The sequence below is a fragment of the Oreochromis aureus genome, linkage group 15, assembly GCF_013358895.1.
Source record: "Oreochromis aureus strain Israel breed Guangdong linkage group 15, ZZ_aureus, whole genome shotgun sequence".
Lineage (NCBI taxonomy): Eukaryota > Metazoa > Chordata > Actinopteri > Cichliformes > Cichlidae > Oreochromis > Oreochromis aureus.
In genome coordinates, this window is record NC_052956.1 from 31245280 (window position 1) to 31257919 (window position 12640).

General features: G+C 39.3%; 1 protein-coding gene across 4 annotated transcripts in view; it reads left to right on the plus strand.

Moving 5' to 3' along the window:
* epha7 (eph receptor A7) overlaps positions 1-12640 on the plus strand; it is an 82560-nt gene that overhangs the window by 23615 nt on the left and 46305 nt on the right. For all 4 annotated transcript variants that reach the window (XM_039599151.1, XM_039599152.1, XM_031750212.2 and 1 more), the window contains exon 5: positions 4552-4887. In XM_039599151.1, coding sequence (XP_039455085.1) covers positions 4552-4887 — 336 coding nt within the window. The remainder of the gene's footprint in view (positions 1-4551; positions 4888-12640) is intronic.

The following is a 12640-nucleotide window of genomic DNA, read 5'->3' on the forward strand; positions in this document are numbered from 1 at the left end:
AGAGGAAATGAGATAAAGATGTAATATGGGGACATGAAAAGCCAAATCCATGTTGAATAAAGATGAGGGAACAAGTTCCAAAAACATAGCTTCAAAAACACTGTTTCCCATGTGGTATTTGCTAAGAGGGGGGTGGTATAAAGAGATGCTTTTGTTTGCTGAATATTTGTCCACGCTATTCATATGCAAATATACGTATATATATATATATATATATATATATATATATGTATGTATATATATATATATATATATATATATATATATATATATATATATATATATATATATAGATATATATATATATATATATATATATATATATATATATATATATATATATATATATATATATATATATATATAGAGTATATGGATATATATATATATATATATATATATATATATATATATATATATATATATATATATATATATATATATATATATATATATATATGTGTGTGGAAGAGCATCAGGATCCTTTTTCTCCAGAGGCATAGCACACAGTGGAGTTGTTGACAGGTCAGAGTACTGGGCATCAATCATGCAACAGCTGTGAGCGGTGCTGGTGCAAGCAGGGACTGAAAGGAGCATTTGTGACTCGTTTCCTTCTCCCACCCCCACCCCCCCACCCACTTCTCTTAAATGTGCCACCTCAACAAGTTGATTCCATCTGAGGATCCATTCTAAATAGAGTTGCTAGGGGACAGAGAAAGAGCTGTTACCTGATATCAGAGCCTCACAGTTTCACAATTTGAATTGTTGAATGTGGCATAAAGGCATTTAGTGGCATGGGGCTTTGGTAAAATGCCCTTCATTGTTATGTGTGCAATTTTGTCATTACTCAAAGAACAAAAGGCGAGAGATAATGAACTAGAATTTTCATTTAATGCCGTTAGAACAGAGAGGATGATTTTTTTTAAAAATGTGTAGGATTGGAGTTGGATCTACTTCACTGAACCGATAATTCGGACCGAGACACACGTCTAAATTCCGTGCCATTATTCACTTTTCTCATCCTGGTTCTGCACATGTAAATTCAATGTAAATTTCTGTATGTGTTTGGGTCCATGCTGTAATTAGAGGAGGCTATGTAAATACAGCCTGTTTCCTTAAAACAATATTCTCAAACGCTACCACGTGTAAGGACATCTAAGAGAAAGGTTTGTCTCACAAAATGTTCAAGCTTTTTAACAACTGAACAGTGAAATCTGTGAGCTCCATGTTTGTTCATCTGAGATACACCAAAACATAAATTGTTATAACGCAGACTTAGTCATTTGTCATTCATGTTGACATGCCATCATACACTCTCCAGAAACTTAAGCCAAAAAGGAGCAAATCCAATATTGAATTCTTGGCAGTAGTTGAAGTAGCACTGAAATTTCAGTACAAGAGTGGCAGTGGGAGGCCCAGAAAAACCCTCCTCTCTTTTCCTCTTTAGCATGTCTCCCCTCAAACAGGTTCTACTGCAGCCGCATCATTAGATGGAAGGTCAGAAGGTCATAGCGCACATTTGTAGAGTGACGAATACCTCATGGGTGATTTGAATACCACTCACCCCTGCCGTTCCTCTCTCCTCAGCTCCCCAATTAGAGCACAGCCAGGTAATAGGCTGTGCTATTAGCTGTTGAGGGTTAAGTTAGCCCAGAGCACCTCTCAAGGCTGATAAGCGGAAGATTCTTCTCTGCTAAGCCCAGATTTACTTGGGTCTTACAACTCTGCGGCAAGTGGAGATGAAACATGACCTAAATTCATCTAATACTATCCTGTGCTTTCTATATGGTAGTTTAATAGCTGTTGTAGACGCATTTGCACAACCGAAGCCTTTTTCCTCTTACAGCTTTTTAGAGTGAGCGGCCTTTGTTTATGGTAAATAAATGCTTTTGTTTATCCTATAAAATGTCAGCTTCTGCTTTAAAATCTGCGCCATGTTGGCATGCAAATGTTGTAGGAGGAAATGTAAAGTGTGCTTGTACATATTTATGTAGCCCCCCCCCCAAAAAAAAAAAAAAAACCAGCAACAAAACAAGACACACACACGCACTCACACAAACACTCTCACCGCTGCTTGGTCAGAGTTGGAGGGCAGCTAGCAAGTGATTGAGACATTTCAGGCTGTGGGGGCTGTGGCAGGCTAATCCGTGAAATGAAACTTGACTGGGAGGAGGGGTGAGAGGAGAGAACATGAAAAGATAAGACAGAGTGGGGGAGTGAGAGACAGAAAAAAAGAGTAAAAAGAAGAGGGAGAGTGACAAACCCCTGAGCTGTAAGGATGAGCAGACAGGCTGACAGTGGTGGGCTCACGATGTGAAAATCTGTGCTGCAGGTGAAGCTGAGGCCAGAAGAGTTTGGTATTTCTGAGTGCAGACAGAGTACACTCAGAGAAACAAAGAGACACCAGGGCAGATGAAGTAGAGCTGTTTCCAGGCCAGCCAAAGGAAGTTATTACTGGGTCTCCCCATAGAAGGCATGCTTGGTTCCATAGCTCCACACAGGCTGGCTGTTACAAAAAATTTACAGAATGTAGCTATTGAAGGGACAGTTTTAGTCACTGCTACTCGATTTGAAATATAGCAAGGCATTTATAAGGGAAAGACAAAGCTCTTAGTGTAGTGTGCATCTGAACAAGACGACAAAACAGAAAGGTCACACAGATCCAGGGCGAGTCTGATCTAATTTCCTTTTGCTTGTTGTTGCTGAAAAATCATCACTTGCACCTGAGACCTGAAAGAGAGTGGCACGAGCAAAATGAGATGTTATCATGGTAGAATAAAAGATCCCTGAGGACTGGTCTGGAGGAATGTTGGGGAAGTGTGTTTGCGTGCACATGTGTGTGGGTGTGCGTGCTGAGTCACACCCCCTCCTTTTGTGCACAAGGAAGATTGAGAGTGTGGGTCGAGTGTCAGCGCCAAGGCTGAAGTCGAGTGGCGCTATTGGCAGTCACTCCTCTCCACTTCACCTGCCACAGGTGGCTCTTTCATCTTCACAGCCCATAGCCTGGTTCTTATCTCGCCTGATATCCGTGAATATAGACGTCTCAGTCGAGCTGTTGATTCTAATGTGTAGAAAAAAGAAAAACAACCCAGTGCCGATTTAATAAGCCTGAATCTTGTGATGGTCCATAGGTTTTGCACTGAACGTATCCATTTTGTTAGGTAATGTCACAAATTGAATGAATTGAAGTGTTACCTAAGAAAACAGCACAGAATGAAGATGTTCCTTAAAACATTCATAAACAAAGAATACAAATTATATCATCTTTACTATGTCGGGGGGGGGGGTTTATTTATGTCAGCACCTGGGCCATAAAACCCAACAGTCTGGAATGTGAGAGGATGAAAGCAGACGTTTGTTATTCATTGTTTTACAAGATGAGCTAATCTTTTCGCTGTTATGTGAATATTTATGGGCAAATGGCCTGTGAGTGCTGCAGAGGTAGTCGTTATTCTAGTATATCAATTTGAATTGTATGCGACAGTTACAGGGTGGTAATAATCCAGGTTTAAATCTCGTTAATAAAAGTTGTGGGTGAGTCAGGCTTCTTGAAAGCCACTAAGTTTTATTGTGCTGCTGTCTATGTGATATAGTTTTTCAAAGGAAACCCCGGAAAGCCACTGTCCGCGGCTGGGATATTGGCTCCACGGCTGCTAAGTCTGAGGAGTAAACCATGCATCAATCATTTCCATGTCAGCAGCAGGTTTATGCCGTCACCAACAATCATTGTGTAATCAAAGCATTAACTGGGACGAATCACCAGCTATGAATGTGTGTTTTACAGCTAATACAGCTATACGGCTTTAGGTTGATTCAAATTTAAAATAGGACAATTAGTTCATTATGAACACATTGGCAACTTCAGAAAGTTAGTAGCTTTTAATAATGGAAAGTGGTGAATAACTTGATTAATTATAAACAGACTTACTAGCAGTTATTTAAACAGAACTCGTTAAGGTGCAGTCACAAAATCTTTGGCAACTAAAATGCCTCCTGAATATTTTGAGATAAAACACTAATAGTTTGAACTTCTGATATTGCATATTTATTCGATTGCTGGAGAATGCAAAAGGAAGAGGAGACTTGAAACCCCCTCACAACCACACAAAATAAACAGCAAGCAAACAAAGCTGTAATATATCCTGATCTATTTGGATTGATCAGGATTGGACTTGCCACTTCACAGAGTCAACAATGTTAATGAAATAATGAAATAAAAGTGAAGTAGGTGTGGGCTGCTGCCGGTGTAGTGAGGAAAAAAGGAAGACATAGAAATCTGTCAAACGATCGTCTGCTGCTTGGATTCTCACTGACCTGACCTTCACTTCCTTTCATTATACCTGTATGACTTTTTCTAGATCTGAGTCTTATTATAATTGAGTGTCAGTGTTTGGATCTGGGGCTGGAGCTGGCCATCCTCTATTAGCTTTGTTATTTATTTATTTATGTATTTTTTCAGAGAACAATTAAATTACATATCCAGTGAATACACATGCTTGACTGTCACTTTCCTTGGCACTCACTTGCTTTCTTGGCATCCACCTCTGACAGGACCTCCCTCTGCACCACAGAACCTGGTCTACAACATCAACCAGACCACAGTTAGCTTGGAGTGGAGCCCACCGGCCGACACCGGCGGTCGCAACGACGTCACCTACAGGGTTATATGTCGCCGCTGCAGCTGGGAACCCGAGGAGTGTGTTCCGTGTGGGCTAAATGTGGGATACTCTCCCGCTCAGTCAGGATTAGTGGACACTTACGTGACCGTTGTGGATCTGCTCGCTCACGCCAACTACACTTTTGAGGTGGAGGCTGTCAACGGGGTGTCTGACCTCAGTCGCACGCAGAGGCTGTTTGCTGCAGTTAGCATTGCTACTGGCCAAGCAGGTAAAGAATTTTATTTTTAATAATGCTGTCTTGCATTTAAACAACTTTGAACTGTGAGTTTTAATTGGTTAAAATTGTATGGAAATGCTGTGGATTTAAAAAAAATACATATATTTCTTAGTGTTTCCTTTATTTAAAGATACACTCATCAAGCACCTAATGCTTAAGTATTGTATCTTGTTTGTTTATAGTCTATTCACACACAGAATAACAAGTAGAAACTCTGAAAAGTCTTTGTTCTACAAATGGACTGATTATTTTTCCAAAATGTGAAAACTATTTCTTTTAAACTCAAGTTAAAAGTGTTTGTCTTCCACTAGCACAGAGCTCGGCCTTTGCTCCTACTAAGAGTGCATTTGACATCAGTACCGTGACGATTGACAGTATTAATTCTGAAAACCTCTCAAATGCAAACTACATTAATGATTCCCCATTAACATTAATGGGCCCAGTCTGATATGATCCATAATATTTTCCAGTATGCATATTACCAAGATTAATTTAATGTGTATATCAGCACTACAGTGGCAAACGCTATTAGCTTAGCAACGATGCTGACTCCCAGCGGTACCTAAAGAGCTAGTCGTGTCTTTGCAGCTCATTCTCAAGGGAATCAGCTGTAATTAAAATGCTGTGTTTTGTAGTGACAAACTCTTAAGCTTTTTTTATTCATTATTTTTATGGATCCACTCAACAAGATTCCTCTTTCATGCTTGAGCATCCATGAAACACAGTTGGCCCAAAAGACTGTAATAATAAAAAATAAGACTGCAAAGACAGTGTTGATGCTATTGCTGCCAATATAACGTCTTTTTCTGGATAACTACACCTGCGCACTTCAGTTATGATCAGTTATGTCCTGCTGCTTTTAAATCACCATCATTTTAGTCTTTAGGAATGCTGCATATTTGTCACTTCTCTCTTTGTAAATGCCTGCCTGCTGTTGTCTGCTATCAAAAGCAGAATATGGCCCCGTATACAAGCTGTAGGAGTGACAGAGGTGATCAGCTGAACGCATGTGCCCGGGTTTGTCAAAGAGACCTAAGCTAGAATGTGCCAGGGTGTTGAATGGCCAAGGACACGAGGACACCAGGAGGAGGATAATCACATGCTCCTTTGGACTTGCCCGTAATTATACGTGGCATGTTGACAACACACAATTACTCAGTTAACCTGGTGGAATATTAGGCCATTAGCTATTGTGAAAGAGAGCAGTGTTCTTTGCCAAGATGTTGTCATGTTCATAATTTTGAGTAAGTAGCAGCATTTAACATGCCTTAACTCTATAAACACAGCATTTGGGCTATATGTATCGACTTTTGTTGGTTAATTTCTCGATGTTTTAATATTAAATGCTTTTTTTTGCCTGTGTTTTATGGCTTGGGTTTGGAAAAGTCTCTGAAATTTTATTTCAGCCATGACGAAATACTAAAAGTCTTCTTTGAAACCCAGACTAATCAAATTCATTCAGGGTTAGCAGTTCTTCATGGCAAGACGACCCTCTCCATCTGTTCAATGGTAGGACAGCAGGACAGAATAATACCTTTAATATGAAGGCTGGAATTACAGAAGACTGCACTGAAAAGAATAAATTAAGTCTGCAGAGGAAAAAATCAGCACTGGTTTAATATGTTTTTTTTTTTTTCATTCACAGCATAACTGAGTGATGTATTTAATAAGAAGTCAGTATTTGTCCAACATTTATCTAACCCCAGATGACTTTTTTCCAACAAGTGTGCCAGAGTGATAGAATTTAACAATGACTGAGACTAAGGTTTGCTTGTGTCACGTGACTTCATTTTACCATTGAAACCCAACTATTTAACTCTTGTCTGGCCATTTTGCAAAGATTGGGGCAAGAAAATAGTATTCATTCTCTTAATTAGTATTAATTAAGGACATGAGTAAAGTTCATGTCGAAATTAGATCCTCTGTGAAATTTATTGTCTCTGTGATGTTTAATGGAAGCTCTTTTTTTGCTTGGTTTAATAAAAAGAGGGTCAAAACTAGCATTAGTTGAAGCCCGTCCTGTCAGCACTTGCTTTAACTGGAAGGCCCTATATAGATCTGATCGTTCTCATTTACACTCTTCAGCAGATGTTAGCTCCTTTTTGCCAGACTCGCAGTTCCACTGCTCTCTGGACTATTGGGGAATGCTTAAGATGTCAGAACTTCTTAAAATAACTGGCAAGCAGACATGGCCACTTATTAGAGAATCACTGCGATATTAGAGTCATTAGAGTCTGAATCATCATTCAGAGTCGACTAAACTTTAGAGAAGGACCATATCAGTGAAAGAACCTTGAAAAGGAAACGGCCCTCTCTTCATTCCTCCCATTGCCTCCTGCTAAATGATAATCAGCAAGCACATAGACTCGTAGCTAGGGACTGGGGAAATGAACGAGTCTGTGAATACAGATGGTGATCCATCTGATGAGGAATTCACACCTCCCGTAATTATACCAAAGGAAGTGTCTGGAGCAAGGCTGGAGCTACATAAGATTCTGAGTGCTTATTGTTCCCAGAAACCTAATTGCCTCTCAGATCTGTCTTAAATGAGTTTAAGTAGAGGCTGTAAGTTTGTAAGCTTGATTTCTTCAGCTCCGTCTTTGCAGTTTCAATAGAAATTCGTCAAGTTGAGGATTTTTTGCCATCTTTGCTGCCTGCTCTATGCTGAAAGTTAAGAGTGTGATTCAATCAGCACTCCATTGTGAGCTGACGGTGCTGCACAGCCAACCTCAGAGGCCCGCAGAGGTCCTTCGTGCCTCAGCTTTCCTCGAGCACACTTGTAAACAAGGCCTTTTGTTCTACCAGCCACTTGTAAGTTGGCCCTGTTCATAGAATTACCATTAATATTTATTCAAGCGAGGTGTTCGCATGTCTGAACTAGAAAAATCCACAGTAGAGAGGGGCACAGAAATAGGATTGAAAATTGGTTATGGGAATGGCTACAGGACCTGCGTTTGTGTGTACATGATGTGTACACCTGTTCAGCACAAGACCATTGTAATGGGGTTTAGGTGCAATCAGTTACTTGTATAAACACTATGGAGTGGAAGGAAGAGCCCGTGGAAATTGATTTTAATGTCGAATGCTTGCCAGCAGCACAAAGCCTGTTACCCTCTTACAGAAGCTGTTACAATAGTGCTCTAAACTATTCACAGGTTTATTCATAGCAGGGAACAGGGAATGCTACTTAATGCTGTAATCTTGACTGCCGTGATTTTACCTAGAAATCCTTCAATGCCATCTAATAAGTAACATTTCAAATATCTGGTGCAGATACAGAGATACATAATGATTAAGACATGTTATTTTGATGCTCGATAACATTTTATTTAGACATATGTATTTGGTATTAATGTGGATTTATAAGGGTTTTGTTTTTAGCGTACCTCCTTAACAACAGCATGACTTTACTTTTAGGTAAACTGGACGGACAGCAAAGTAACAGTTTACCTTTTCTATGTACGGGGCCCAATGCTTACAGAAACCAGGTCCCAGCAGTATTAATGCATTAGTTTAAATGAATCAACACCTTCAAGTCATTCTGTCAAAATCCCCGAAGCACAGGTTGAGGATGAGGAGTGGCTGCAATCTTTTACTCTAGCTTATCAGTCAGCCAAAGACCTGGACAGTTTTTAAAGCCTGACTCTTAAGGCCTTTACAGAAAATTGAAAATATTTTTTTTGGACTCCCCTGTTCTTAATGCAGCCATTTACACCAACTTCGTAATTTTACTCGACAGTAGAATTAACAGATATAACCAATCAGATTACTGCATTTGGCAACGAGTGCACTTGTAATTCAAAAATGTGCGCCAGTATTGTATACAGAATGAGATGGAAGTAGTAAAATAATCCTATTTTACTTCAGACACAGCTATATGCTGCTCCAGGTCAGTCAGCTCGGATGCAGTCCTTTCAAGGTAAAACTGCTAAAGTTGAATCACATCATTATACAGCAGTGGTTTGTTCTATGGCTCAGTACAAAGGTCAGCTTATTAGGGGGGCTAATAATAATTTTTTTCTGAAAAAATTCTGCTATTGTGTGTATGCCTTCTGAAAAATTTGTGTGTTTCAAAAAGCTATATTGAAAAAAAAAAACACTTAACATTTATTATGGGGATTAATAATTTTGTCCTCATCTTTAGATGGGAAAAACAAGCACAGGCTTGTAAACAATAGCACTTATTTTTTATTAGACTAAATTAGAGGCAATTGGAAGCAACTGCTGAATTAGCATTTTATAAAACATATTAAAATTCTGTTAAAATCGAATTGAACTGGATGCTTGAAATGTTATGTTGCATACAACTTTCACTTCTGTTCATTTCAGTTCTGTAACTGTAAGAAAATGAGGCATCCCTTGGGATCCCGATTGCTCTATCTGCCAACTGTCCAGATAAAGATAAAGATGACCACTCAGAATGCTTTTACATTGATTTTCAGACTTCTTTATGTTTTCTCAATGAATAAAAACCATTACTTACAAATTGGTGTACTAAGCAATGCTACTAATTCCATGTCAAAAATGGCCTGTAATGAGGTGCAGATGATGGGATTTCTGCTCTGTGCTCTAGTGGTTGTAGTTTTGGCAGCACTGGGGCCAAGCATGAAAACATCTGGGTGTTTTCTGCATTATCAACTAAATACAAACTAGTGACTCTGCAGTGCACAGTTTACACTGTTATGGCTTTGCAGCTGGGCACAATGCATGGGATTCGCTCTTCCAGTAGGCAGAGGAATTGATGGGTGGATGACACTTTTTTGGGCCGTGGCTCGGAGCCTGGCCAGGTTCGGCTGTGCATTAAGCATGGGTTGCCAGAGTGATATAGCAGGGTGAAGGGACTGAAGGCTTTGTGACACTGAGGATTTTGGCTTTCAGCTCGCCATGCTTGACTTATTGTTTTTAGTTGTTTTAACTGTGCTCATTTTTCTGTTTTGTAATCCATAATAATAATAATAATAATAGTAATAATAATAATAATAATAATGATAATAATAATAATAATAATAATAATAATGATAACAATAATAATATTATTATTATTATTATTATTGTTGCTGTTGTTGCTCGAATGCCTTAAAGGAGCTTTGAGATTGACTTTGAATCCCTAGAATATTATGATCATCATTGCAAAACATCGGATGAGACTGAGTCTTAACATTTTTTTGTAGTTTACAATAATCACACTTTTCTCATTACATGAGAAGCTGGGTTATCTTCTGTTTATTTTTAGCCATTCTTCGGTTCATTTGTTGTGCAACACTGTGTGAATGTAGGATGATGTTATAGCCCCCCTCATGTACAAACCTACTTAAACATTCAGAGAGAACAACAGGCTATTCCCTTCAGTACAGTCTCTCAGCACAAAAGGAAAAAGAAGAAAAATTGCAAAGAGGCACATAAGAATGTAAGCAGAGCATTTTACTTTGATCTGAAAAGGCTTTGTGCCTTTGCACTGCGTGAGAAGCAAATATTCCCATTTAGTTTGGCTGTTTTCGTTAAAGTCTGATTCACTGTCCTCCAGCAGTTTAGAAAGGACGATAGCGTTGTTTTATACATGGTTTGATAATTGTTTACAGCTACGAGTGATGCTTCGTGTGCAAGGAATCGATACTCAGTGGTAACCTATATGTCCATTTTATCCACATTCAGTCATCACTAAAAGGATATTGTTCAGCGCATTTGTGAAAGTAACACTTGGGGAACAATAAGAGCATTGATTTATCCCTTTTTGTGTTCTAATCTGCCGTGGTGGCCTTAAACAGAAGGATTGATTGATTCTGAGGAGTCCCCACTGACCAGTGCCAGCCAGTGTAATTTTCTAGTTAAGCGGATCCCCCTTTGTAGCATTTGTCCCCGGTTTTACGTTACCTGGGAACCCATTCTTTTTAAACACGGCCCCCGCCCCCACCCCTCAGCATCCAACATGCTTGCAGTAATTTGATGAGAGCCAGGCAAAGCAGTAAGATTCAACAGCTGCAATAAAACTGCGGTGGTCTCAATGCAGCAGCTCAGAGCACTTAACCTGTAGCTTTTCTGTAAATGCCTCCTGATTTGTCTGTCACCCAATCCGTCAGCAATGAATAATTTTCATGGAAGGTGCACTTTAATTACTTTCCCATTTTAAATGGCATTATCGTGGCCTATCTAGGTAATTAATCTCACCGAGTATCCTGTTTCAGCCTTTTATTGCTGGCAGACGAGCTCCCTAAATCCCCCCCGAATCTGCTGTGCTTGAATGAGCCCTCCCTCACAGAAGCTGGCGTCGCCTCTTTCCCCTTCACTTGGTCCCTATCGGAACCGTTGGACAGTTCTTTCTTTCGGAGCAGGCGGCCTGTCAGAGCAACTGGCTGTTTCGCCACCTTGGAAAGGACACAAGCAGACACATCCATGCAGGGCTGCCTGAAAGAACTGGCCACAGTCACAACGGATTTAGTGAGCCGATTCAATTTTATGTTGGTATTCAGGATCCGTCAACAAATTGCGTGAAAACTCCCAACAATGAATATACCCTTTTAACAAGTCTCCTAAATCTTCCTTTTGTGTGCGACAGAATTTCATTGTTTTTTTTCTAAAACTAATAAAACCAAATCATGGTAACATCTTTCTACATTACCTCGAATGCACAATCTGCACTTGATATATGGACTATGTGCCATGTACACTGTGCTGCAGCTTTAAGTAACCACTGAATCACCAAATATGGAGCCAAAAGTAGTTCTTGCAATGTTTTTCCTCTATCGGTGGTACCCAGGCATTTAAAGCAATTGGTGGGCTCAGGAAATGTAACGTATTGAGAGCAAGGCTAAAACAAGGAATCAGCTGAATATATAGAAATCTCTCTATAGAAACTGGCTCAAGAGTCTCAGATTACTGGAGGTGAGGCCTGGCATGCAGCTAGTGGTTGTCTTTTAATGCTTTTTTGTCAAAATTTCACTCCGAGTTAGGAAAAAGTCTTCCCAGTTAAAGTGGATGTTTTGGTTTGACAGCATCATTAGAGGAAAGGTCACAGAGAGTCTGAAATAGAGAGGCTTTATTCCTTGGGGAACAGTAGTGAATTTCAGAGAAACGTTGAATTTTGGGGAGCGACTGGAACTTAAATATAATGCTCACAGCCTTAGGTGTCCGCTTTTATTCCTGGCTAATGTCCTATCATTGTCTACATTTTCTGTTTGACAGAAAAAAAATAAAAATAAAATATAGATAGATAGATATATAAGATAGATAGATAGATAGATAGATAGATAGATAGATAGATAGATAGATAGATAGTATGGCAGTGAAATCACAAAAATCCAGAAAGAACCATCTTTGATTTCACTTCCAATATTAACATTAGCAAAAAAGCTACACTGAAAGGAAATTTCAGTATGCTTTTCTGTGAAATGTTATTACTTTCTATCGATTTTGTTTCCATAGAAGCTCTGTCTGCTTTTCTGTCTACTTGTGCTTTCGAATGCAGCATTATTAATTTGGTACATTTACAGGGAGAGAGATGACTTCATCCTGAAAATTCTGATGTTTCAGGTTTAGCTGGGAATATGTGGAAGTTGAAAAGGGAGTGCTGATTCACATTCATTTTCATCCTATAGGGTCCTTTCCCCTGGAGCAGACACAGAAATACCTTAAATTATTCAGGCCTATGCAAGGCACCAGAAAGAGATTGAGGCAATGTTTTTATGTTTATTTTTTGGCAGTCTATCTGCGTTTACCTTCCACGGCTTTCAGTTAGACCCTCACCTTT